Below are 24,727 nucleotides of genomic sequence, written 5' to 3' on the forward strand. Positions count from 1 at the left end.
ATCTGCACTCTACTTCAAAGGGGGTGTCACAGGGACAAAATTGTGCAGCAAACCTTCGAAAGGGGAAGGTTGTTCAGACTGGCTGACACAGATCGGCCGCAGTTGCACAAGCACGGAGTATTGTAAATAAACGGTGCCTGCGCCGGTCGTGTGGTCTCTCTCTCTCCACGCCGAAGGGTGCCCTTGGAGCTGGGACCCCCCCGTACTGTGGGGGCTGCGCGGGGCCTTCGTTACCAATAGCTCTGGGAGTAGTAATGAAATCACGGCGAAAATGCCTAAAGGTGGATCTTCCAAGCACTCTTACGGAGATTATTCACTTGGCCTTTAAGCAAAGAGCTCCATCAAGTGGCCAAGTGGTGCAACAGCAATGAAAATCAGTGACACTCGGTTTAAACCGAGTGCGCTGATTTTCATCCGGTAGGGTATTGTCGTTTAGATTCGGTTTAAACCGAATTCCGGACAGCCTATTTATGATATTGCTGCCTCCGCCATATCTTTCGGGACAATCCCCTGCTGTGATTATACAGCTGTCTTGCGCTCTGTTAGTGGTGTACAATGTGGGTAAAGTAAGTTGTCTCTTACTCATCTTGCCATGTAACCTACCTCACAAAATGAAATATCATCTGTTTCTATTTGTCTTAAAGGTGTGTGTTACAAAGGGTAGGCCCCACTTAATAAATACCAAAATAATGTTTACTTGTGGCTAAAGAGTGAGTGCAATGGCTTTAGAGAGATACATAGTACGGTAGTGTGTATGTCACATTCTATGCTGGTCCTGCTGTGTAAAATTCTTGCAAGCATAGCGCCACGCTGCACTCCCTTTAACAGTCAAGTTGAGATCTTTCCCAAAATCTGTTATTATCTTCACTATTACTACAGTGACCTGGTAGATACTTGTATCGCGTATCAATGCTATTTTGACAATAGTAGATACATGTAACCCCCTTTCAATACTCCATCCTGTACAACACAGTAAATGTACAGCAGTGCCATGTCAGCATGCCCCAATAATCGCCATCAACTGTTACCAAAACGTAAGAAACAAAATTTTGATGAACGTTTACTTTGATAAAAGCTAAAGAAACTCAAAGTTACAACATTTGTTCTGACCCTGTCCTGGCTGCACTATTCCGATACAACTGCTCATTATTGAGCCACTCAGCCCATCTATTTGTGTCCAATCCGCATAAAAACCCCTGTGTTTACAACCAACAACATTTGAGGAGACAGGTATGACTTCAGCACAAATATGGGGAACCCCCAAAGATGACAGGAGGTTTCACCGTAGTCTGGAGGAAGAATAAAGCCAGCTCGCCAAGAGGTACAATTGCACTGTTGGCAGGCTGATAAAAGAGGTGACAGAAGATCGTAAGATGCTCTATCATGATTACTCAACTTTTTTGGGAGTGCTTTGGAAGAAAGGGTGTGAGATAGCCTCTCTCTATTGAGCGAGTTGGATACATGCAGAGAAGCTTGCTGCCTGCTGACAAGCATGGCCACAAAAAGCATGGTGGAGGTGGTGGGCGACAGGTGAGGGAGTGTTGTGGGAAGGGGGGGGAAATGGTCATTTGTTGTGGGAATGGTTTCACACAGTCTCTGGGTTCCTGAAACCCAATTGTCGATCTATAGCTAAATCACAATTACAAGAACTATGTAACATCATAGCATTGGGTTTAGCCACCATAGTATGCTAGTAATAAATAAGGGCAAATAGATGTCTGCCCAAAACAATTCTGTGATAAGGGCAGACTAGAAAGGCCCTATTTGGGAAGTCTTTCAGCCGTTACAACTGAATGAAACCTTGGATCAAGAAGGTCAAATCAGACTCTCCTGAGGATCCATCCTAAGTAGAGATATTTTGCAAACTGGCTCCTTACCTAAGTAGTTCCATCAATAAGCTAATTACTAAGAGGAGATCGGGGATTCAAGGGTAGACTACAAATTGTAGTAGTAATACTATTTACTTACCTGTCGTAAGTCTCTTTCAGGTAGCGCTGCAGATACATCGCCTTCTAAATATTCCACAGGCATCAGACTGGACCTGGACACGTTTCCATAGTACCTCCAGCTCTGCACTCATGTCGTTCAGCTCCGGAAATAACATGCAGGGCCTATATAGGCACCATTCCTGCGTACTGGCGTCAGTTGCTTTTAAGGCTATTCATGCCACCAGACACAGAACCCCAAAAGCAAACTGGTAGACAGTGAACAGATTCCTAGACTTGGGATCTAATTAAAGGTAGAGTCAAAACACAGAATTGGGGAATATGGGAGTGTCGGTGAGTAATCCGGAGCTAAATAGTCTCTGCCAGAAACAACGTTACCAAAGGTAAGTAACTTGGTCTTTTGAAACAGACTTCTAGTTGCAGATTCCTTACCTTTTGAAGATACCATAGTAGTACCCAGCAAGAGGATGGCTGTGGATGGACTCAAACCATGAAGTCCTGCAAGACCGAGAGGGCACAGGGCCCTTCTCGGCAGACTTGGCTGTCCAGACAATAGTGCTTTGTGAACGTATACAGGGACACCCATGTATCTGCCTGGCATATGTCTAGGACAGTGTGGTAGCAACTTTGGCCCTGGTGGAATGGGCAGGCAGTTCTTGGGGATGCTGCTTCTTCGCCAGTACCTAACAGATCTTAATGCAGAGCACGACCCAGCGCGAGATGGTACGCTTCTGCACATCCTTGCCACTTTTTACTCCAGCGAACCCCACAAAGAGTGGATTCTCCACCCGGAGGACTTTAGTGTGACCAATGTAGAAGCTGAGCACTCAATTAGGGTCCAAGCGATGGAGCCTCTTGATCATTAATATTAATTAATTAATTGATATTTTATTATGGTAATTGTTTATATTTTTGCGTTTGGGTTTTACTTTAACAGGGGTAAAGGGTGGGGAGTAAATTCATTTTACTTACTTTATAATTAGTTGATGAATACCATCAGTTCTTTAACTGAAAATAAGTTTTAATTGTGTATTCAATTTTTTTACAGTTTTATTTTAACTGTGGTTTGTGGGGGTTATAGGGGTAAAGTGTAGGACGTTTATTAATTTTTATGAGTTTTAATTTGTTTTTTAGTTAAAAAACAAGTTACTTACCTGTACACTGAGGTTCTCCAGTATTGATACTTTTCATAGAGTCACATGCTTGAATCTTCCCCGTCGTCATGGTGGGAGTCTCACGCTATTTCCAAATATAGCAGTATTAGAAGAAAAATAACGGGAAACCCCATGTACAGGGGACTCACATTTGTTAACCTATCGGAGGTCCAACTGTCAGTCAAGGAGACGCCAGCCCTTGAGACTACAATCCCCTGCAGAGCCACCATACCTCAGATTTCAAGCACAAGTGTAGAGTAATAGTGTCATCATGAGGTTAAAGTGGATTGCCTTAAAACGGGGAGGTGGGCGGGCCGCATGTGAATCTATTAAAGATGTCAATACTGGAGAACCACAGTGTACAGGTAAGTAACTTGTTCTTTCTCCAGCATTGAATCTTTCATAGATTCACATGCTTGAATCAGAGTAGTAAGCAGTACATAATTTCCAGAAAAGGCGTTTTAAGGGCAAAATTCCTTTTATCGTTATGAACCATGGAAAAAACAAAAAAACATTATCTACTCTCCTAGACAGAGGTTTGTCTATCCTGAAAATCAGAACATCAAAGAATAAATAAATAAATATATATAACGATATATGTATTGAATAATAACATATAATCATGTATAAGCATTCATACAACTCTGAAAAAGTACCTTAATGGAATTGTCGACGGAGCACCACCTGTCCCACCGCCGAATCTCCTTTCCATGCTGTATCCAAACAGTAGTGTCTTGTAAAGGTGTGGACATTTGACCATGTCACCACCCTACAGATGTTCAGGAGTGGCACTCCTGCGAACAGAGCAGTAAAAGTAGAATGGACAGACACCTTTGAAGTCAGAGGTCTGCCTGCCTTCTCATGACAAAAGGTAATTGTTGACGAAATCCATCTGGATTTACTGTTTCTAGATAAAGCATACCCCTTCATGGGAGGAGCGAAAGCAATAAGTAATTGATATGATTTTCTGAATGTCTTCGTCCTATCGATGTAAAATCGTAAGCAACGTCTGACATCTAGCGTGTGCAGGGATCTCTCCGCTAGAGATGATGGCTTTTGAAAGTATGTAGGAAGAACAATAGGTTGATTAAGATGGAATGAAAACTAGACCTTCGGGATGAATGTTGGATTCGTTCTCAGTACCACCTTATCCCTCTTGAATTGCATGAAAGGTTCCGAAATTGAAAAAGCCTGTATTTCACTGACTCTCCTGGCTGATGATTGGGCTAGCAATATTGTACTTTTACAGGACACAAACTTTAAATCAGCCTTATGAATAGGCTTGAACGGAGCTTTCATCAGCTGTGAAAGGACCGTGTTGAGTTGCCAGGAGCTCGCTGGACGTTTTACGGGTGGAAAAAATCTGAAGAGTCCTTTTATAAATTCTTTCATAACTGTGGTAGACCAAAGAGAAACCTTTCCCGTTTTTCTACGGTATCTTGAAATTGCAGCTAGATGTACTATAATAGATGAATGGGCTAATCCTGTTCTGGCTAAATATAGCAAATAAGGTAGTATTTGCTCAGGCGTTGACTGTAGAGGGTGTTAAGAATGATCCAAACACCACCGGCAGAACCTTTTCCATTTAGCGGCATTCGTTTTATTTGTGGTAATTGCTCTTGAGTGACTGAGAATATCTCGGCATTTTAGAGGAATGTACAGGGATTGAAACTCTTGGTAATGAGGTTCGATGCCGACAAATTCAGAGATCTTATCTGCGCGTGCCCCACTTGCCCCTCGGTCATTGATAGTAGATCGTGCACAGGCGAAAACTGAATGCAAGGGGCTACGGACATACTGAGAAGCTCCGAGAACCAGAACTGTCTCGGCATTGCCGGTGCTATGAGGATCAGATGACACAGTTCTGATTTCATTTTGCGTATTACTTTTGGAATCAGAGGGAACGACGGGAAAGCGTATGCGAACATTCCCGTCCATATTAGTTGAAGAGCATTTCCCTATGAATCCTTCTGAGGGGGATCAGCTCGCAAAACTTTTCCTTTCTTGTTTTCCCGTGTTGCAAAAAGGTCTAGGCCTGGTGTTCCCCATTGATAGAATATTTGGAGAATCCGATGGTGATCCAAACTCCCGTTCGTGGCAGAGGCTTGAGGATCTGCTAATGGAGTCTGCCCATGTGTTGTGGATTCCTGGAACATGTTGGATCTGTAGGGAGATATTGTGCTTTGGCAGCCACTGCCTAATTTCTTGGGCCTGAGAGGATAATGTTTCAAACCTTGCTCCTCCCTGTTTGAGCAGGTAGAACATAGTGGTGGGGTCTGTTCTCACTAGAACTGGGGAATTTTGGATTCTGGGGAGAAAAGCTTGTAGACCTAAAAACACAGCACGTTGATGTGCATTAGCGCTTCCCGAGAGTTCCAGTGGCCTTGTATTTCCAGGTTTTGTAAGTGCCCTCCCCATCCAGATGCGTCCGTTGTCATTATGAAACTGGGAGGTTGAGGCTCAAAAAGTGGACCTTTCGAAAGATTCATTCTTACCCTTCACCATGACCAAGCTTTGCTCATTTGTGGAGTGATAAAAATGAAGTCATCGAATGATCCTTGAACCTGTATCCATTGCAGATCGATTTGATCTTGAAGTGGCCGCATGTAAAGCAGAAATTTTGGAATTAGTGGAATGCAGGATGAAAGCATCCCCATGAAAGACTTGTACATTCTCACTGAAAAATACTCTTTTCTTTTGATTTGAGAGGCCAATTTTAAGATTTTTTGAATGCGTTCCTATGATGGGTAAGCCTTTGCCTCTCTTGTGTCCAGCACTGCTCCTTGAAATTGAGTTTGAGATGGTACTAGTGAGGGTTTTTCCACATTGATCCTTAGACCTATGGTTTTGAATAGCCAACAAGCCTTTAAGCGGACTGATATGTAGGACCTTTTACTAGCCAGTCATCTAGATAAGGATAGACCTGATGTCCTTGCTGTCTCAAAAAATCTGCCACAGTTGCCATACATTTTGTGAACACTCTCGGCACTGACCGGAGACCAAAGGGCAACACCTTGAACTGACAGTGGCACCCGCCACCTCGAACCTTAGGTAACGTCGATGTTTGATGTGAATGGGGACGTGAAAGTATGCATCTAAGAGATCTAATGATGTCAAAGTCTCCCCTGTTTAACATTAGGAGAATTTCTTGTAGTGATAGCATTCTGATGAGCTGTTTCTTTATGAACTTGCTCAAACCCCTTAAATCCATTACCTGCCTCCATTTGGTACTTTGTTTTTCTTCATTAGGGAAAAATGGGAGTAGTAACCTTTTCCTCGATGTTGATTGAGGGACTTCCTCGATCGCTCCCGTCAAAAGAAGGTCTGCAATCTCCTTCTTTAGCAATTTCAGATGATGATGTTACTTGGGGATGGGAGGCCGCATTGGAGGTTTTTGAATGAACTCTAAGGTGTGTCCCTGATGAATGATGTCTAGCACCCATTTGTCCGATGTCATTGCTAACCATTGTTGGTAATATTGAGAAAGGTAGTGTAATTGATGAGGTTTGCGTCGTAGCGAGGTGAGTGGTGTTCTAAAAGCGTCACTGTTGTCTACCATGGTCTTGTGCCTTTCCTCATGCTGGAGGTAGTCTTCTGGCCGCCTGTTGTTGAAAGGGAACATTATGTGATCGGTATTGCTGTTGGTTTGAATATTGGCGAAACCCTTGCTGTTGGTAGGGGTGATATCTATAAGATTGAAAAGACTGCCTTTAACTGGTATTGGCCTCTTCCACCTCTACCTCGAAAGGATTGATATCATTGCTGTTGTAGTGTTCCTAGCGAACGTGCCGTGTCAGCTTTAATCCCTTGAGGCGCATCATCTATATGCTTCCCAAATAGATTTTTGCCGTCAAAGGTCATGTCAACAATCTTGGTTTGGATTTCAGGACGGAAAGATGTAGCTTTAAGCCAACCTTGTCTGTGTAGAGCTATTGCCCCTGCCATCTGTCTGAAAGCCACTGAAGATATGTCCATGGCTATATCTATGATCTCCGAGGCTGCCCTAGCCCCTTCTTGTAAAATCTGCAGTGCCTCTTCCTTTTTATCAACCTGAAAATGGTCTGAAAAAGGTGCTAAATCGGACCACATTTGTCAGTCGTAAGACATAAATTGGCTAAGGTATTTGAAGCCTTGAAGGACGTGGCCGTCATTAGAGCAAAACGTCCCTCCGTACTATCCAGCCTTCTACCATCCTTATTAGGAGCCGAGCATGTAACTGTAGGATTTCTTGAGCGCATTTGGGCTGCCTGCATGATTCCGGAGCTTTATATTTTTTCCCCATTCTCGGAACTGCTGCTGGTACAGAAACCGGGCTCTTCATAATCTTTATCCCTTCTTCCCATATGTGGTTCACTATTGGAATGGCTCTGATTGATTTTCTAGCGGTATCGTTAAAATCATATGGGAAACAGTCTGTCTGTTTCACGGGAAAAGGTAAGTCAAACCTCTTTGAGGCTTGTTCGTGAAACCCTCCAATGTCTTCCGGCGGAGAGTTTGCTGGGGAAGGTAAAGGGGAAGAAGGTGCAACGCATTCGTCCCATTCATCACCCACAGGCATCTCATCTTGAGAAAGTTCACCCTCTTCTGGCTGGTCTTCCACCTCACTTTCTATATCGTCATCTCTGATGGCTATCACTCTTGGAGTTTGAGTCTTCTGTGAAATCAGTGGTGGCTGTGAAACCTTAGAAGAAGCTGCACCTTGCTGTATACTCGGAGAGGTAGGTGCTGGAGAATTAGCGTCTGGGAATCTTTTGTAATAGTCACCTATCATGTGTCTTATGTCCGAGATCACGGAGATTGGCACTGAAATGGTATCTTCCCCTGGCGGTGGAAGACTATCCTCTTCCTCCTCAAAATAATAGCTCTCCTGAAAGGATTCAAATCTATGTGATTTTGGAGGTGGGCGATACTCAAAAGAGAAATCTGCTTCCAAGAACTCTGACTTTTCTTGCCCTCCTTCGTCATCTGTACCCTGGCATTTCACTTTCAGTTGTGATGGACTATAGGCAGGTCCAAACTGATCTTCCTCCTCTGATTCCTGCAATTCCAATAAGTGAGAATGTGTAAGTGGCAACATTTTACTCCAGGCTGCCAACTCAGATCTCCTTCCTGATTCCGGCGTCATGGAGAAATTTTTTGCCTCCGTCAATGAGATCGTCGACGGTGTCTTTCTTTTAATCGTTATAGTCGTTGACGAGTGTTTCACCGTTAGCGAATTGAAAACCGTCGTCGACGGGGTCATCGTCGTCGCCGAGGAAGTCAGTTTAGTTGACGATGGTGCCACTGTCGTCGTCGAAGCAGCCGTTGACGAGGCCATCGACGTGGTAAGAGTTGCGGTCGTCGACAAAGCCCTCATAGTCGTCAGCGTTGATATTACTATCAGCGAGGGACTGACTGTCGACGATCTGGCTGCTCTCGTCGACGGAGTGGTCGTCGATGGGCCCGTCGACGGGGTCTTTTTTTCCACAGGTGCTCTCAGTGGACTATGTAGCACTGAGGAAGATGAAGTAGACTTCCTATGAGATGTGCTCACAGAGGGCAAAGAAGCTGGTAAATTGTCCTTGGTGTTGAAGACTTTAGGCTTTATAGAATCAGGTTTAGAGGAACCAGAATCCATCTTTCTCTTGCGTTCTGGAGTAGAAGAACAAGTTACTTACCTTCGGTAACGCTTTTTCTGGTGGATACAGTATCTGCCTGTGGATTCCTCACCTTGTGAATATGCCAAGCGCCAGCAACATTCGGAAACTTTTGTAGCACTCCACGCCGATGAGGTCGAAGACGTCGTCACAGAATCACGGCTCCGCTCGCGGCTCCACTGACGTCACTGGATCCATAAGAAGACCTAGTCGGCGTGATGACGTCAGTTCTGCCCTTTTTTCAGTGCCTTCGAGGCACACGGACGGACTGACAGCAATATATATATACAGTATACACAGTACATAATATACACAGCAACACACACAGTGTGAAGATAATATAGGAAGAATAACACACTGCCTTTGACAGTAACAAATTTTGAAACACCATCATCAGAATTGTAGGTATACAAGGGTGGACAACGGGGAGCCGGGTGGGTCAGTGAGGAATCCACAGGCAGATACTGTATCCACCAGAAAAAGAGTTACCAAAGGTAAGTAACTTGTTCTTCTGATGGATACATCTGCCAGTGGATTCCTCACCTTGTGAAAAGATTCCCATAGCAGTCCCACTCCAGGAGGAGGGTGACCACCCTTCTATACCAGAAAGTCCTGAAGGACGGAACGAGCAAAGTGTCCGTCCCTCCTCACTTCGGATTCCAAGCAGTAATGCTTCGCGAAAGTGTGGAGGGAGGCCCAAGTTGCCGCCCTACAAATGTCCTCCACAGGAACACCTCTAGACAAGGCAGAAGTAGAGAACTTAGCCCTAGTAGAATGAGCCCTTATACCCTCTGGAGGTTCCTTACCGGCCAAAGAGTAACATATCTTGATGCACTAGATAATCCATCTGGAAAGGGTGCGCTTGTGCACCGCTCTGCCTTTCCTGCAGCCAACAAAGCCCACGAAGAGCTGGTCGTCCACTCGAAAGTCTTTAGTCCTATTGAGGTAGAAGCTCACCGCACTCTTAGGGTCCAAGCGGTGAAGCCGCTCCTCCTCCTTGGAAGGGTGAGGGGGAGGATCGAAGGTAGGAAGGGTAATGGATTGCCCCAGATGGAAAGGAGTTACCACCTTACACAGAAAAGCAGCCCTGGTCCTGAGTACCATTCTTTCAGCATGAATGGTCAAGAACGGGGGATTTGAACTCAGAGCTTGAAGCTCACTTACCCTCCTTGCCGAGGTAATGGCAACGAGAAAGACCGTTTTAAAAGATAACAGCCTTAAGGGACACTTGTGCAAGGGTTTGAAAGGAGAACCCATCAGGTAAGTTAAGACAAGATTTAAGTCCCATTGAGGCACAATAAAAGGAGAAGGCGGAAACTTATTGGCAAGGCCCTTAAGAAATCGTAAAACAATAGGAGATTTAAACAATGACGGCTGATCCGGCAAGCAAAGAAAAGCCGACAAAGCCGAGAGATATCCCTTTCACAGTGGCTACAGCAAAGCCTTGCTGAGCAAGAGAAAGAGCAAACTGAAGAATGTTAGATAAACGAGCCCTCAAAGGGTCAATAGATTTCTCTCTATACGCAAGAACAAATTTAGGACCACCTATAGGAATAGATAGATTTGGTGGAATTACGTCTGGCAGACAATATTACACCTACCACATCAGGCGGGAGAGAAAAAGAATTCAGGTTGCCCCGTTCAATCTCCAGGCATGAAGGTGTAAGCTCTGGAGGTGGGGGTGTAGAACCTGCCCCTCCGACTGCGAGAGGAGGTCTGCCCTGAGAGGGAGACGGAGCGGAGGGCATGAGGAGAGGTGGAGAAGATCTGTATACCACACCCTTCTTGGCCAATCCGGGGTGATCAAAATGACTTGGGCCCGGTCTTGGCGTATCTTCCTCAGAACCCGAGGAATCAAGGGTATGGGAGGAAACGCATAAAAGAGTTGTGAGCTCGAACTCAACTGAAACGCGTCTCCCAAAGCTCCCTGCATAGGATACTGGAGACTGCAGAAAGACGGGCAGTGAGCGTTCTCGTGAGTGGAAAACAGGTCCACCCGAGGAGTTCCCCACGTCCGAAAGACGTGACAAACCACCTCCGGATGGAGCCTCCACTCGTGGTCGGCGGAGAACTGCTGACTGAGACTGTCTGCACACACGTTCAGAACTCCGGCTTAATGATTTGCCATCAGACAAATCCGATGATCCTGAGCCCAGGACCAGAGACGCAGAGCCTCTCTGCAGAGACAATGCGACCCCACTCCTTCCTGCTTGTTGACATACCACATCGCGGTAGTGTTGTCCGTCATTACTTCAACCGACTGACCGCGAAGGGAAGGGAGGAAGGCCTTGAGCGCCAAACGCATCACCCGTAATTCCAGAAGGTTGATGTGAAGCAACCTCTCCTCTGGAGACCAAAGACCCTTGATCTCCAGATTCCCCAGATGCGCACCCCACCCTAAAGTGGATGCATCCACTATCACTGTGGCCACCAATGGAGGTAGATGGAAGGGCTTTCCTTGAGATAGATTGCCCCCCATGCTCCACCAAGACAGATCCGCCGCAGCTTCTCTGGAGATCCTCACAGACTCCCTGAGATCTCCCTTGTGCTGATACCACTGCCTGCGGAGGCACCACTGGAGGGCCCTCATATGCCAGCGTGCATGGTTGACCAACAGAATGCAGGAAGCAAACAGACCAAGCAGACGAAGGCCCTTCAGGACTGGAACGACCGCTCCATTGTAAAACAAGGGAATAATTTCCTGTATGTCGAGAATCCTTTGTGGAGATGGGAATGCTCGACACACAGTAGTGTCCAGTACTGCCCCTATGAACAAGTTGCGCTGAGAGGGCACCGGGTGAGACTTGGGCACGTTTATCGAGAAACCCAATTTGTACAACAGCTGGGTTGTAACTTGCAGATGATGAAGCACCTTCTCCCGCGACTCCGTTTTGATCAGCCAGTCGTCCAGATAGGGGAAAACTGGAATCCCCGACCTGAGATGGGCTGCCACCACTGCCATCACCTTGGTGAAGACTCGAGGTGCAGTAGTAAGACTAAACGGAAGGACAGCAAACTGTAAATGTTGCGACCCTACCGTAAAACGGAGATACTTCCTGTGCGACTTCAGGATGGGGATGTGGAAATACGAATCCTGCAAGTCGATGGACACCATCCAGTCCTCCTGTTGCAGCGCTTGAAGAACCTGCGCAAGGGTGAGCATCTTGAACTTCTCTTGCTTCAGAAAAAGATTCAAGATCCTGAGGTCCAGGATTGGACGCCGCCTGAAATACCGAGAGTAGCATCCCTGACCCCTTTCCTGCTCTGGAACCACCTCTATCGCACCTTTTTTTTTAGCAACGTTAGGACCTCCTCCTGGAGGAGAAGAAGATGGTCCTCCGAGCAAGCACCTTGGCAAAGAGGGTAATTTGGAGGAAATTCCCAAAAGGGAAGGGCGTACCCATTTTCTACAAGATCTAGAACCCAAAGGGTCTGTAGTAACTGATTCCCAATCTTGTAGAAAATGGGTAAGCCGGCCCCCCACAGGACCAGCATGATCCAGAATGGTGGATCTAGGGCTGCTTTGCAGTGGTGGGAGGGACAGAGGAAGACCAAGAGGAGGAGGAGAGCTGCCGACCTCGAGCACGACCTCTAATTCTGCCCCTGTAGCTCTTATACAGAGTGTTCTGTTGCTGCTGTTGCTGCTGCTGCTGACGATCTTCCAAAGCCCCTGTACCTCCTAAACGAACCCCTAGGTTGAGCCTGCAGACCCAGAGATTTGGCCGTGGCTTTGCTTTCTTTAAATCTTTCCAGTGCAGCATCAGCCTTTTTACCAAAAAGCCCAGAGCCGTCAAAAGGCAACTCCAGAAGAGTTGCCTGCACATCAGGGGAAAACTCAGAAGATTTCAGCCATGCACTCCTCCTTGTGGCAACCGAAGAGCCCATGATTCTAGCGACAGACTCCGCAGTATCCAGGCTGCTCTGGATTACTGGACGAGCAGCCGCCTGAGTGTCCGATAGCACCTCATTAAAGTTCTGTCTATCCTCCTCTGACAATTTAGGGGCCAGTTGTTTTGCTGAATCCATTAGAGCATGGATATATCGGCCCAAAAGACAGGTGGCATTTTTCGATTTTAAAGCCATACTGGCAGAAGAGAAGACTTTCTTGGCTGATTGGTCTAGTTTTTTATCATCCCTGTCACTAGGGACTTGGGAAAAGGCACCTGAAGATCTTTTAGAACAAGCAGCCTGAACCACCAGACTCTCCGAAGAAGGATGGGAAGTCAGAAAGTCTGGGTCCCCTGGATCCGTCCTATATCTTCTTGCAACAGTCTTAGAGCCCGCAGGAGCAGAGAAGGGCTTACGCCATACTTTCATGACCGGTTCAATAATGGCGTCATTAAATGGAAGCAAGGGTTTCGATACAGAGGAGGGAGAATGTAAAACCTCTGTGAGGATGTTTGGCTTAAACTCAGCAGATGGTAACTGCAGATCCAAAAGCTCAGCCGCTTTTTTAATAACTGAGTGGTAGGGAGCCACATCTTTTGAAGGAGTCTCAGCCGGAGGAGTAATCTCCCACTCAGGTGACAAGTCCAGGCCACTAGCCTCTTTCAACGCCTCAAACAGATCATCAGACTCCATGAGCTCACCTTCTTCCATCTCCTCCACCCGGTACCTCTGTTCTTCTAGTACCCTTTGAGCTTCTCCCCTGGATATGATTCTCACAACAGGAGTTGGCGGCGCCGTAACCGAATCAGACGGCGCCGGAGCCACGTCGAACCCGGATCCAGAGGAGCAGCCGGAGTCAAACGAGGTCGAGCCGGACCCAGTGAAGATGGAAGCGGCGTCGATGTCCTCGGCGCCGGGAAATGCTAAGACTGCGTCGCCGGGAAAAATGGCATAAAACGAGCTTGACGGTAAGCTTGAGGAACTCCCAAGTTGAAAGCCATTGGACCCATGGGACCCGAAAGCGCTCCAGAGGGGTACAAAGCTCTAGTAAAGACCCAATACATCACATTTAAATAATGCGTTGGATCTTGACCCGGGCCTGGAAAGGGAGGGTATGGCTCAGGCTGAGGCATAACCGGACTCGGCCCGATCGGCACCGACGGGGGAGCCAGCAGAGTCGAAGGCCCGGCCGGACCCGGAACTTCCTCAACTGGAGCCAGAGATGGAGCCGGCGTCGGAGATGGAGCCGGAGCCGGAGCCGGAGAATGCTCCAGTGAAGCCGCAGGCGAGGTCAGGTCAACAGGAGAAGCAGGAACAGAAACAGGAGAAGGAGAAACAAAGTCCTTACGACGTCGAGAAGGTGAGGTCGAATCCGCGAGCCGCATCCCTGTCCGAACGATGTGGAGAACCATGCCTCTACTTTTTCTTGTGCTTCTACGACTTCGAAGCATGCCCCGACGTCGACTTAGACGCCGACCTCTACCTTCTTCGACCTCTCTTCTCCTTTTTCATTCTGGCAATGAATAACTTGGCCTCTCTTTCCTTCAGAGCCTTTGTGCTCATCTTGCGGCAGCAAGAACATCCCTCGACATCATGATCCGATGAAAGGCACCAGACACAATCCTCGTGCGGATCCGTAATCGACATTTGCTTACCGCACTCCCTGCAAGCCTTGAACCCGGACTTCTTAGCCGACATTTTCCAACTGCAAACAAGAAGAAAGAGAGATACCAGCAGGAAAACAAAGTAACCAGCCAAAGCTACAGAGAGAGTCCCCGAAAACCGTTCGCGTCGACGGCACAGAAAAAAGGGAACTAACGTCATCACGCCGACGAGGTCTTCTTATGGATCCAGTGACGTCAGCGGAGCCGCGCCTCTGTGACGTCGTCTTCGACCTCATCGCGTGGAGTGCTACAAAAGTTTCCGAATGTTGCTGGCGCAGGGGATATTCAAAAGGTGATAAATCCACTGGCCGATGTATCCATCAGAATGAGCCTCTTCAATATCCGACCCAGACTTTGATCTGGGTTTTTTCTTCTGTAGCCACAGAAGTAAACGTGCTTCTCTGTCTTTCATATTTTAGCAGAGAAAGTCCTGCAATGCTTACAATCTTTTGGAACATGCTTGGGGTGCAAGAAAGGCATTCCTTGTGGGCGTCTTCGCTAAACAGTCTAGCTTTCCCACAAGATTTACAAGATATAAACAATCTCTTTTTAGATCCTTCAGACATTATATGCCAATCGGAACAAAAGAAAGACAATACCTCAAGAGAGTTCTGAACTGGAAACAAACCAGGTCAAACGTTCACCAGTTGAGAGAAAACTGAGCAGAGCTCAGGAAGACTCCTTCTCACACAACGTGCAGCCCTGCTTTTTTAATTTGTGATATTAAATATATTTGTATTTCAATGTTTTATATATATATATATATATATATATATATATATATATATATATATTTATTTATTTTTAAAGATTTTTGTTTTTGTTTATATTTTGTTTTTTTCATTTTGAACTAACTGGAGTGAGAATATTAATTGTTACCCCTCCGCGTTACCCCTCCGCAATCCAACACTATCCCTACTGTTGCACTGATTGGATTGGGAACAGTAAATTTTATCCCGCCACTATCCAACACTTTCCCTACTGTTGCACTCACTGGAGTGGGAATAGTAATTTTTACCCCTCCTCTTCCCAGTACTTTCCCTATTGTTGCATTCACTAGATATATATATATTAATATATATACATCTCCTACCAAAGCATATCACAGATACTCCACGTAGAGTATGGTACATACCATGAATGTATCCACTCTTGAGCCTGAGCCCTTTTTCGGAGTAAAGTAGCCTGCAGGACCTCCATACTAGGCTACAAACACAAAGTGCAACACAAATAAAACAGCTGAAAAACTGTCATTGACAGTGCTGAAAGGTAAAACCACCACTTCTGCACCCAGCAGAGTAATCAAGGAGCCACTTATCGTGAAATACAACTTCTGCAATCCAAACTGAATGGGATTAAGAGACAGAAAACACACGGAAAGAACCACAAGGTTTTCAATACAGCCGTAAACCCCTACATTAGGCAGAACACTACACTGCCTGTAACAAGAAACATCTGTTATTCAGCACCAAGATAATTCCGGGTGAATGTGCGCTTTACAAATACACATGTTATGTTAACCAGATGAGGAATGTATTGTAACTCAGTCGTGCAGAAACAATTCTACACAGGTCAGAAAAAATAATCCAACCAAAGCTTCCAAAACATCTCATGGGGTCTTATCAGATCGACCAGTTCTGAATACTCTTAAAGGGGAATCAGCTTCGGGTGCCCCAACACTCCTACATGTTGTGCTTACCTATTGGAAGAAGATCCTACACTACACACGCAGATGCCCCCCATATGCAGATAACACACCATTATCAGGTATCCTCACACCTACCGGTCGAATCACTAAAAAGAGAATCCTTGCTTGGTCTGAGGGAGGTGTCACCACATTGGGAGCGCTGTTCGACAACGGTAACATAATGGACCACGAAAATTACACAAGGCGAAATGGGGTACCAGGAAATCTATACCTAACACACGCAGCAATTCTCCATTATATCAAAAAACACTGGGCCCCACTTAGGATGGAACCCTCACAGACAAATTGGTGCGAGCAATGTATCTAATGGGGTAAGGATGCCACCTTACGAAATGGTTGTATAGAGGCATTAGGGCATTGCCAGGGATTCTCCTTACAGACACACGCACTAAGTGGGCCACGGAGCTTGAGAAAGACCTAACTGATAAAGGATGGAATAGGTCAGTGGAATACCCAAAAAAAAGTATTCCGCAATGCCAAATGCAAATTCATTCAATATATGATATTGCATAGGGCATACGTCACCCCACACCGACTACAGAGAATGTTTACGAATACACAACACCACTGCCCCAGATGTAAGACGGCTGAAGCTGATATATTGCACATGCTATGGCTTTGCCCTGTACTCACAAAATTCTGTAAAAAAGTAATCTCAAACATTAACGTGGCGACCGGTTTATCAGTACCAGACACAGCTGGCAGCTGCCTGTTGGGTATAACTCGGCGTTCAAAAACATGTAAAGTGCAACTTCGCTTCACCGATCTAGCACTACTTATAGCCAAACGCTCCATAACAATGAGATGAAAACTGGCAAAACCCCCAACAATTTACGCATGGCACAGGGAGGTGGTGAGGTGGGGTAGTGCGGAAAGTGCTGCTATCCGTCGAGAAGAGGCCCGAGGATTACGTAAAACATTAATCTCGATGGAATGGGACCTAATAATGGAAGCATTTAAGGCGTTCGAGCCTGCACCTGTCCCTTCAGCACAGGAAGAGTTTAGACTTGGTTAAAAGGCCAGTCCCCCCCCAACCCGCACAAAGCAAACTCGAGCATAGTTCTGCTGAAGTTACCAAACAAATACATACTTTCTCTAGGTGTGTTGGGGACGGGTATAAGTGTAACCTATTGACAACATTATGTGATGGGGTAGGGCCAGCGGAGTTGGGTAGTTGGGTGGGACAAACTACGTTATTCTTTTTCCTTCTTTGTAATACTGTTAATACAGCCATATAGGCGATTGGAAATCCGACTACAGTTCCAATCAAGTTGGCTACTACTGGTACATTATGCTGGAACCGCACTCCTCGGAGTCATGGTGTTCTCCAAGACACCACAAACCGATAGTATGCGGATCCGCTATTGACATCTGTCTGTCACAAGATCCACAGGGTTTAAACCTGAGCGACATTGCGAAAACACACACTGTTCTAACAAAATGTCGAGATGGGCAAGTAAAAACGGCCCCCTAACCGCTCCAGATCCGCCTTGCAAGCGCGGAAAAGAAGGAACAAGTATCAGCACGCCAGCGAGAGAGTTATATGGACACGGTCCAAATCACACCTGTGGCCGACATTGTAACCGAGTCGTGAAGCACCCTCTAATGACGCACAGACGTGCTATGGGGGGAAAAAATTCTGGATCCAGTCTCGCGCCTGGGGGAAGATTCCAAAGTAAGGACTTTGTAGCTAGATGTCTCTATCAGATGGTGACAACTGTGGAGCGGCTCAAATGGAGTACACATTAGATAAGTAAGGGTGAAGTCCCATTGTAGCATCACAAAGGGAAAGGGGGAGGCATATGTTGCACCCCTTTCAAAAATGCATCACAACAGATGATTTTAATAAAGAGGGATGATCAGGCAAGAACGCAGAGAGGGCCGAAGAATGTCCTTTAACTGCGTTCAGATCAAGGTCTTGCCAATCAAGAGACAAAATAAATAATAAGTCATCGTACAGCTTGGCCTGTCGGTGGTTAATCTAGCGAGTACCGCACAAAACCACAAGTATATTCCAACGACAGGCATATACAATTTTCATTGAGGGATGTCTGGCTGCCAGGAAGTCTTCAACCACCTCCAGAGGAAGGTAAAAGATGTTCCGCTGTAGCCACTCCGGGCCCAATACACAAAAGTTATCTGAGACACAATCCTTACTTTACGACTTTCGGTATTCACAGAAGGCATTTAGGAGTACTAAAGTTAGGAATTTGTCTCAGTTAATCTTAAGTTTTGGTCTTCGTTAAACTTAAGACAAACCTAAGTTTAGCTGAGACAAAATCCTAAATTTAAGTTTAACTTAAGACCAAAACTTAGGTTTGAATGAGACAAAATCCTAACTTTACTCCTAAATGCCTTCTGTGAATACCGAAAGTCGTAAAGTTAGGATTTAGTCTCAAATTACTTTTGTGAACACAACGCATAAGGCGAATTGGCTTCTAAACAAAAACATTCAATAAAACCAGTTCTTCAAAAGTAGGCGTCCAGTGTGTTAGAATGGAATACCAAAGTTAACAACGGATTATATCCAACGTGTTAAAACAAGATATATTTTACTGAAAAGAAGGCATGTCATAACAAACATTCTAAACTTTCCAGTCTGTACTTCACAACAAGTATACGTTCATGAAAGAGGGCTAGACGAAAAGGACGAAAAGAGTAAGGTGCCGTTACCTAAGTGAAGCCGTTTTCTGCCCTTGTGATGTGGAATGAGAACTGGTTTCAAGTCTAAGTCTGGAACAATCATTGGTTCAAGTCTGTAAGCCACAGGGTCCAGCTACCAAAAAGATAGAAAAACATATTTTGTTCTGACTATTTATTGCAATTAGACACAGGTTATGCAATGTGTTAAATTAAAACATGAAAACTAGGCCTTAAACCAACGTGAAAAGAAAATTACTATTACTTTCATGGTGATTCAGGTATTGTTAATCCTTGCCCTTCGTGCTTCATAACTGGTAGTAAATTGATTACGCACTGTAAGCAGGACTAAAGAAAAATGTACTTACCCGTGGTAATGATACTATATCTACTTGCAGATTCCTAACCTGTAGAATACGCCCCAGGCGTGAGGTTCAATTCAGAAAACCTGAAAGCTGTTAAGTACCGGTGGAGGGTGCTGGACCCAGTTGTTGTCGGAAATCACCGAGGTCATAAAGTGCCCATCAGCTTCCCTCCATTTGTTTTCCAAGCCTTCGAGACAAGTGGGCAGAATGACATCAATTAAGGATTTAAGTACCAAAACAAAGAAAATAGGACCCTACTAACTCTCCCAATAACCCATGTTGCCATCTTACAGATTTCTGCAATTGAGACACTCTAGCAAGTGCAGAAGTGGTCGATTTAGCCCAGGTGGAATGGGCTCTGATCGCTTCAGGAGGCTCGTTCTTGACCAATGCATAGGAGGTCCTGATGCAGAGGATGATCTGCCAAGATAGAATCCTCTTTAGAACTGCCTTACCTTTTTTGACTTTGACATAGAGTTGGTCGTTCAATTGGAAATTCGTGGTAAGGTCAAGGTAGTAATTAACTGCTTGCCTAGGATCCATCTGATCCAATTTTTCCCACTCTTTCATAGGATAGGGTGGAGGGTAGAAGGTTGGAAGGAGTGATAGATTGACTGAGATGGAAGGGGGTCACCACCATAGGAAGGAAAGCAGGATTGTTTCTCAGACCAACTTGTCTGGAAAGAAGGTAGTGAATGGAGGGCGAAAGCTAAAGGACTGCAGTTCAATGACTGTTCTAGCAGAAGTGATAGAAGCCAAAAACACAACTGGAGTGTTAACATATACAACTATGAATATGCTCGAAAGGAATCCCCATAAAAAAAGGCAAGAACCAGTTTCAAATCCAAGGAAACTACAAAGGGAGATGGAGGAAAGAGGTTGGGTAAAACCTTGAGGAAACGCATCCCAGCAGGGGGTTTAAACACGGACGGTGATACGGCAGATAGAGGAAAGCAGACAAGGCAGCTAAATATCCCTTGACAATGCAAACAGTACAACCCCTCTGAGCAAGGAAAAGCACAAATTACAGCACTTGAGACAGTTTTGCCCCTGAAACAGATCCACACCTTGGTTTGCACACCATGCAACAATGTTGCCCCATCTACCGCAATAAGCAGACTTAGTGGAGGGCTGACGTGCAGATAAGATTACATCAACCATCTCCAGTGGCAGCTGGGAGGAGCTCAGGTGTCCCTGCTTAATGTCCAAACATGTAAGTCTCGGAAATTAGGGTGCAGAACCATGCCCCCACTGGGAGGGCAGCTCCAGTCTGAACTTCAGGCAAAGCGGAGGACATGCGGAGAAGTGCAGAAGGTCCTCATACCATACCCCTATCAGCCAATCCAGGGCAGTCATAATGACTTGAGCCCGATTGTGGTGAATCTTCCGGAGATCTCGTAGGAAACCAGGTTATGGGGGGAAAAAGCTTAATGCAGCCAAAAGTTCCACCTCAACTGAAACGTATCCCACAAAGCTCTGCTCAACGGATGCTGGAGGGTGCAGAACCGCTGGCAGTGAGCATTTTCAGAGGAGGTGAATAAGTCCAACTGAGGACTGCCCCACTGGGCGAAGATGTCCTGGACTATTTCCGGCAGAAGACACCACTCATAATTGGCAAGTTGAGACCAGCTCAGGCTGTTGGCTGAGATATTCACACACCCCGCTAGGTGATTGGCGGTGAGCCAGATTCCTTGGTGGTGTGTCCAAGACCACAGTCCTGAAGCTTCCAGGCAGGAATTGAGACCCTACTCCCCCTTGCTTGTTGATGAACCACATCGCAGTTGTGATGTCCATCAAGATCTGGATGGACTGACCTACGATGGAGGGGAGGAAGGCCTTGAGCACCAGCCGAATTGCCTGCAGTTCCAGCAGGTTGATGTGAAGAACCCGCTCTTCTGGAGACCAGAGGTCTCGAAATTTCCAGATGAGCACCCCACCCTAGGTCGGAAGCCTCTGTCACTACCATAGTCACAGGGAGGGGGGGGGGTGGGGGGGGGGTGAAACCCATCCCGCACCTCAGGTTCGCCTCTTTCCCCATCAAGACACTGTCACCACTGGTCTGGTAGAGATCATGATTAAGTCCGACAGGTCTCCCCAGCACTGAAGCCACTGCCTGTGGAGGCACCACTGCAGTGCCCTCATGCTACAATGAGTGTATGTAACTAGGAGAATGCAGGAAGCCAGCAGGCCTAGGAATCTTAGGACTCTCAGGACTGGGACTCCCACGCATTGCTGGAAAGTTGAAACCATCAACTAAATATCTCTGAGCCTTTGTGACTGAGGACACCAAAGAAAGACATTGTGGGGGTTTGTGTTGGACATCAGTACCTCACAGTTCTTATAGGGTTTAAACCCCGATTTCATGGGAGGAGACATTGCACTGCAAGTTTTTGATTTTGTGAGGAAAAAATCCTCAGAGAGAGAACCTTTGGATCCGCATCGAAGGTGATGAAAAAATAACTGATGTCAGTGTGCCAGGGGAGGCACTTTATTACCTCGGTGAGGTCACCCGTCACTTTTAGCATCGACCGTCTTCAGCGCCCTCTATCTGCGACTTAACAGCTTGGATGTTTTCTGGTTCCAGTCAGACGCCTGCGGTTTGTTCTTCAGGTGAGGAATCTGTAGGTAGAAGTATCCATCAGAAAACCTTCTCTAGAGGACACTGGCCCACTGAAGCATTCGTACGGAGCTTTCAGCTCAAATGTCTTTCAGTATTTGTGTCCTTGTGCATCAACATCCCATCCTTACTTGTGCATTACCAACCATTCTGACTGGAATACAGGGACAATAATTTCCAGATTTCATGAAACTCCTTAAGGACTGATGCGTGGAAGTGATGAGCCAAGATGGCTCCTTGAAACGAGGCTCTGATATCATTTACCATAATGCTAAGGGGTGAACTGTGCTGGGAGGTGAAGCGGTGTGCTCACAACCCCCTTCATTTTGAAAAGACTCCCTTTAGTCATTGAACTAACAAGCTTTTGGTGATGCACCTGTGAGCCGGTGAGAGGTACTGAAACCTGGGAGGATTGTGGCAGCCTTCTCTACAACCCCTGATTAAATTATTGTTATCTCTACTGATGACGGATGATATCCAGAAACAAATGTCTAGAGATTTACAGCACTAACCTGCACGAACTTTGGTGAAATACTCTAGTAAATATTCAAGTAAGTGTTTACCATGAACTGAATTTACCATAATGCTAAGGGGTGAACTGTACTGGTAGGTGAAGGGGTGTGCTATCAAGATTTCATGTTGCACAAAAATAATGCTAAAAATGTATAGCCCAGCACCAGTGCCTTCATGTCTTACAGCACAGCAAATCTTTGTTGGATTAAACATTGGGCTCAAATTGTTCATCAGAGAGATGACTAGATTTAAAAACCACTGAAGAGCTAGATCTCAATGGCAGGCTGGAGATGTAGAAGTCAATCAAAATCATACTTAGGAAAAGCGCATCACTGGAAATGTTCCAGTAATGTACCCATTCTAGTAATGTTCAAGTAAATATCAATGGCTAATACTTGATGGTTTCATAAATCAATGAAGATAATTAAGAATTAAGGAAATAACTGAGATGATCTGCCATTGACTGTACTCTTCTGTGTCTTTGGCTTAAATAAAGTGTTCTACCAAGGGAGCAGTGAGGATCTGATACACCAAATAAACTGTAAGTCTGTATGATCCTGCTGTGACTGGAAAAACAAAATGGAGTAACTGATAAAGTTTCTAAGTTATACATAACAATACAAAATTGTTAGAAAATGATTCTCATCACCCACACCAAGTGTGGCTTGCTTCATCATCTGGGAACCGGGAACTGTCGGTAAACCACTTACTACTGAGAGTTGTAGATCGTGGTTGTAGATAGAACTGTGGAAGTCTATAAATTTATCCCTTAGACCCCCACTCTTTATGAGATTTCAAATTTCTGTTGTTAGCAGTGAGGATCTAACATCTAAAATGGCTCCTACGTTGGCATATCCAAATCTTTATTTTCTGAGTCATCTGGCCAATATACAGGCAATTATAAGGACAAAAGAAATCACATACACCACACAATTTCTTACCAGCATCCACTTTTGTCAGAAAATGTACAAAGAAAGGAATATGCTACTTACCAGTATGCATCTGTTCTTGGCATGTAGAGCTGCAGAGCCACACACTTAGGATAAGATCGCCATCTGGTGTTGGGCTCGGATGATTGCAGGTTGTTGTTGTCTTCGGAAGAAGCCTTTTGGTCACGAGATAGGTGACTCCTCCTCTGGACAACAGTGCGCATGGGCATCCACTCCATCCTCAGATTGTTTTTCGCCATGATGGGAAATGATGCAGTGTGTAGGAATAAAGAAAAGGATGTCCATGTGTAATGTCTAATTAAGACAATGCTGGAACGGATACAGGTCCCGGGTGGGCGTGTGTGGCTCTGCAGCTCTACATGCCAAGAACAGATGCATACTGGTAAGTAGCATATTCCGTTCGAGGCATATGAGCTGCAGATCACACACTTAGGATAGATTATACAGCAGTATCTCCCCTAGCGGTGGTCGCCTGTATCCGTTGCAGCAGTTTGGAATAAGGTTTTAAGGACAGCCTGACCTACAGAAGCTTGTTGCTTTGCTTGCACATCAACACAGTAGTGTTTAGTGAAGGTGTGTGGTGTAGACCATGTGGCTGCCTTACAAATATCTTCTAAGGGAATGTTTCCTAAGAATGCCGTGGAAGCCCCTATTTTGCGTGTGGAGTGCGCTCTAGGGGGAACTGTAAGAGTGCGTTTAGCCTTTTGGTAACAAATTTTGATACATTTAACTATCCACCTGGCTATCCCTGATTTGGAAATGGGGTTGCCTTTATGTGGTGGGGAAAAGGCCACAAACAATTGTTTGGTTTTGCGGAAGGATTTGGTTCTGTCAATGTAATAAAGAAGGGCTCTTTTAACGTCCAAGGTATGAAGAGCCCGTTCAGCTACAGAGTCTGGATTTGGGAAGAACACTGGTAGCTCAACTGATTGGTTAAGATGGAATGGAGAAAGGACTTTTGGCAGGAACTTTGGATTTGTTTTAAGAACCACTTTGTTACGATGTAACTGTAGGAATGGTTCTTGTATGGTTAATGCTTGTAATTCTCTTACCTGTCTAAGGGATGTGATAGCAATAAGGAAAACCACTTTCCATGTAAGAAATTGTAGCTCGCATTTATGTAGAGGCTCAAATGGAGGACCAATTAGCCTAGTGAGCACAATATTTAGATTCCACACTGGAGAGGGTGGTAGTCTTGGAGGAATGATTCTTTTAAGACCTTCCATGAAGGCTTTGATCGCGGGCACTTTAAATAGTGACAAGTGTTGGCGATTTTGCAAATAGGCTGCTAATGCTGCTAGGTGGAGGCGTATGGAAGAATACGCTAGATTACATCTTTGCAAGTGTAGTAGGTAGCAAATGATGTTTTGGATGGATGTGTCTAGTGGGCGTATATCATTGTTAGTGCAGTAAATGGCAAATCTTTTCCATTTAGCTGCATAGCACGCTCTGGTGGTAGGCCTTCTGGCCTCTTTAATAATATTCATGCAGTCCGGTGGTAGGTTGAGGTAACCGAACTCTAGGACTTCAGGAGCCAGATCGCTAGGTTGAGTTGTTGTGGATCTGGGTGTCTGATTTCTCCATGGTTCTGGGTTAGCAAGGACGGGGAGAGGTTCAACTTTTGATGGGGAACTAAGGAGAGTTCC

The 24,727-nt window shown here is 45.6% G+C and overlaps 1 protein-coding gene across 1 annotated transcript in view; it reads right to left on the minus strand.

Annotated features, from left to right (window-relative positions):
- Positions 1-24,727, minus strand: part of SEC23IP (SEC23 interacting protein) — a 339,277-nt gene that overhangs the window by 78,498 nt on the left and 236,052 nt on the right. The window contains exon 15 of the mRNA XM_085602809.1: positions 18,670-18,772. Coding sequence (XP_085458935.1) covers positions 18,670-18,772 — 103 coding nt within the window. The remainder of the gene's footprint in view (positions 1-18,669; positions 18,773-24,727) is intronic.

Source organism: Triturus cristatus, chromosome 1_2 (assembly GCF_964204655.1).
Source record: "Triturus cristatus chromosome 1_2, aTriCri1.1, whole genome shotgun sequence".
Lineage (NCBI taxonomy): Eukaryota > Metazoa > Chordata > Amphibia > Caudata > Salamandridae > Triturus > Triturus cristatus.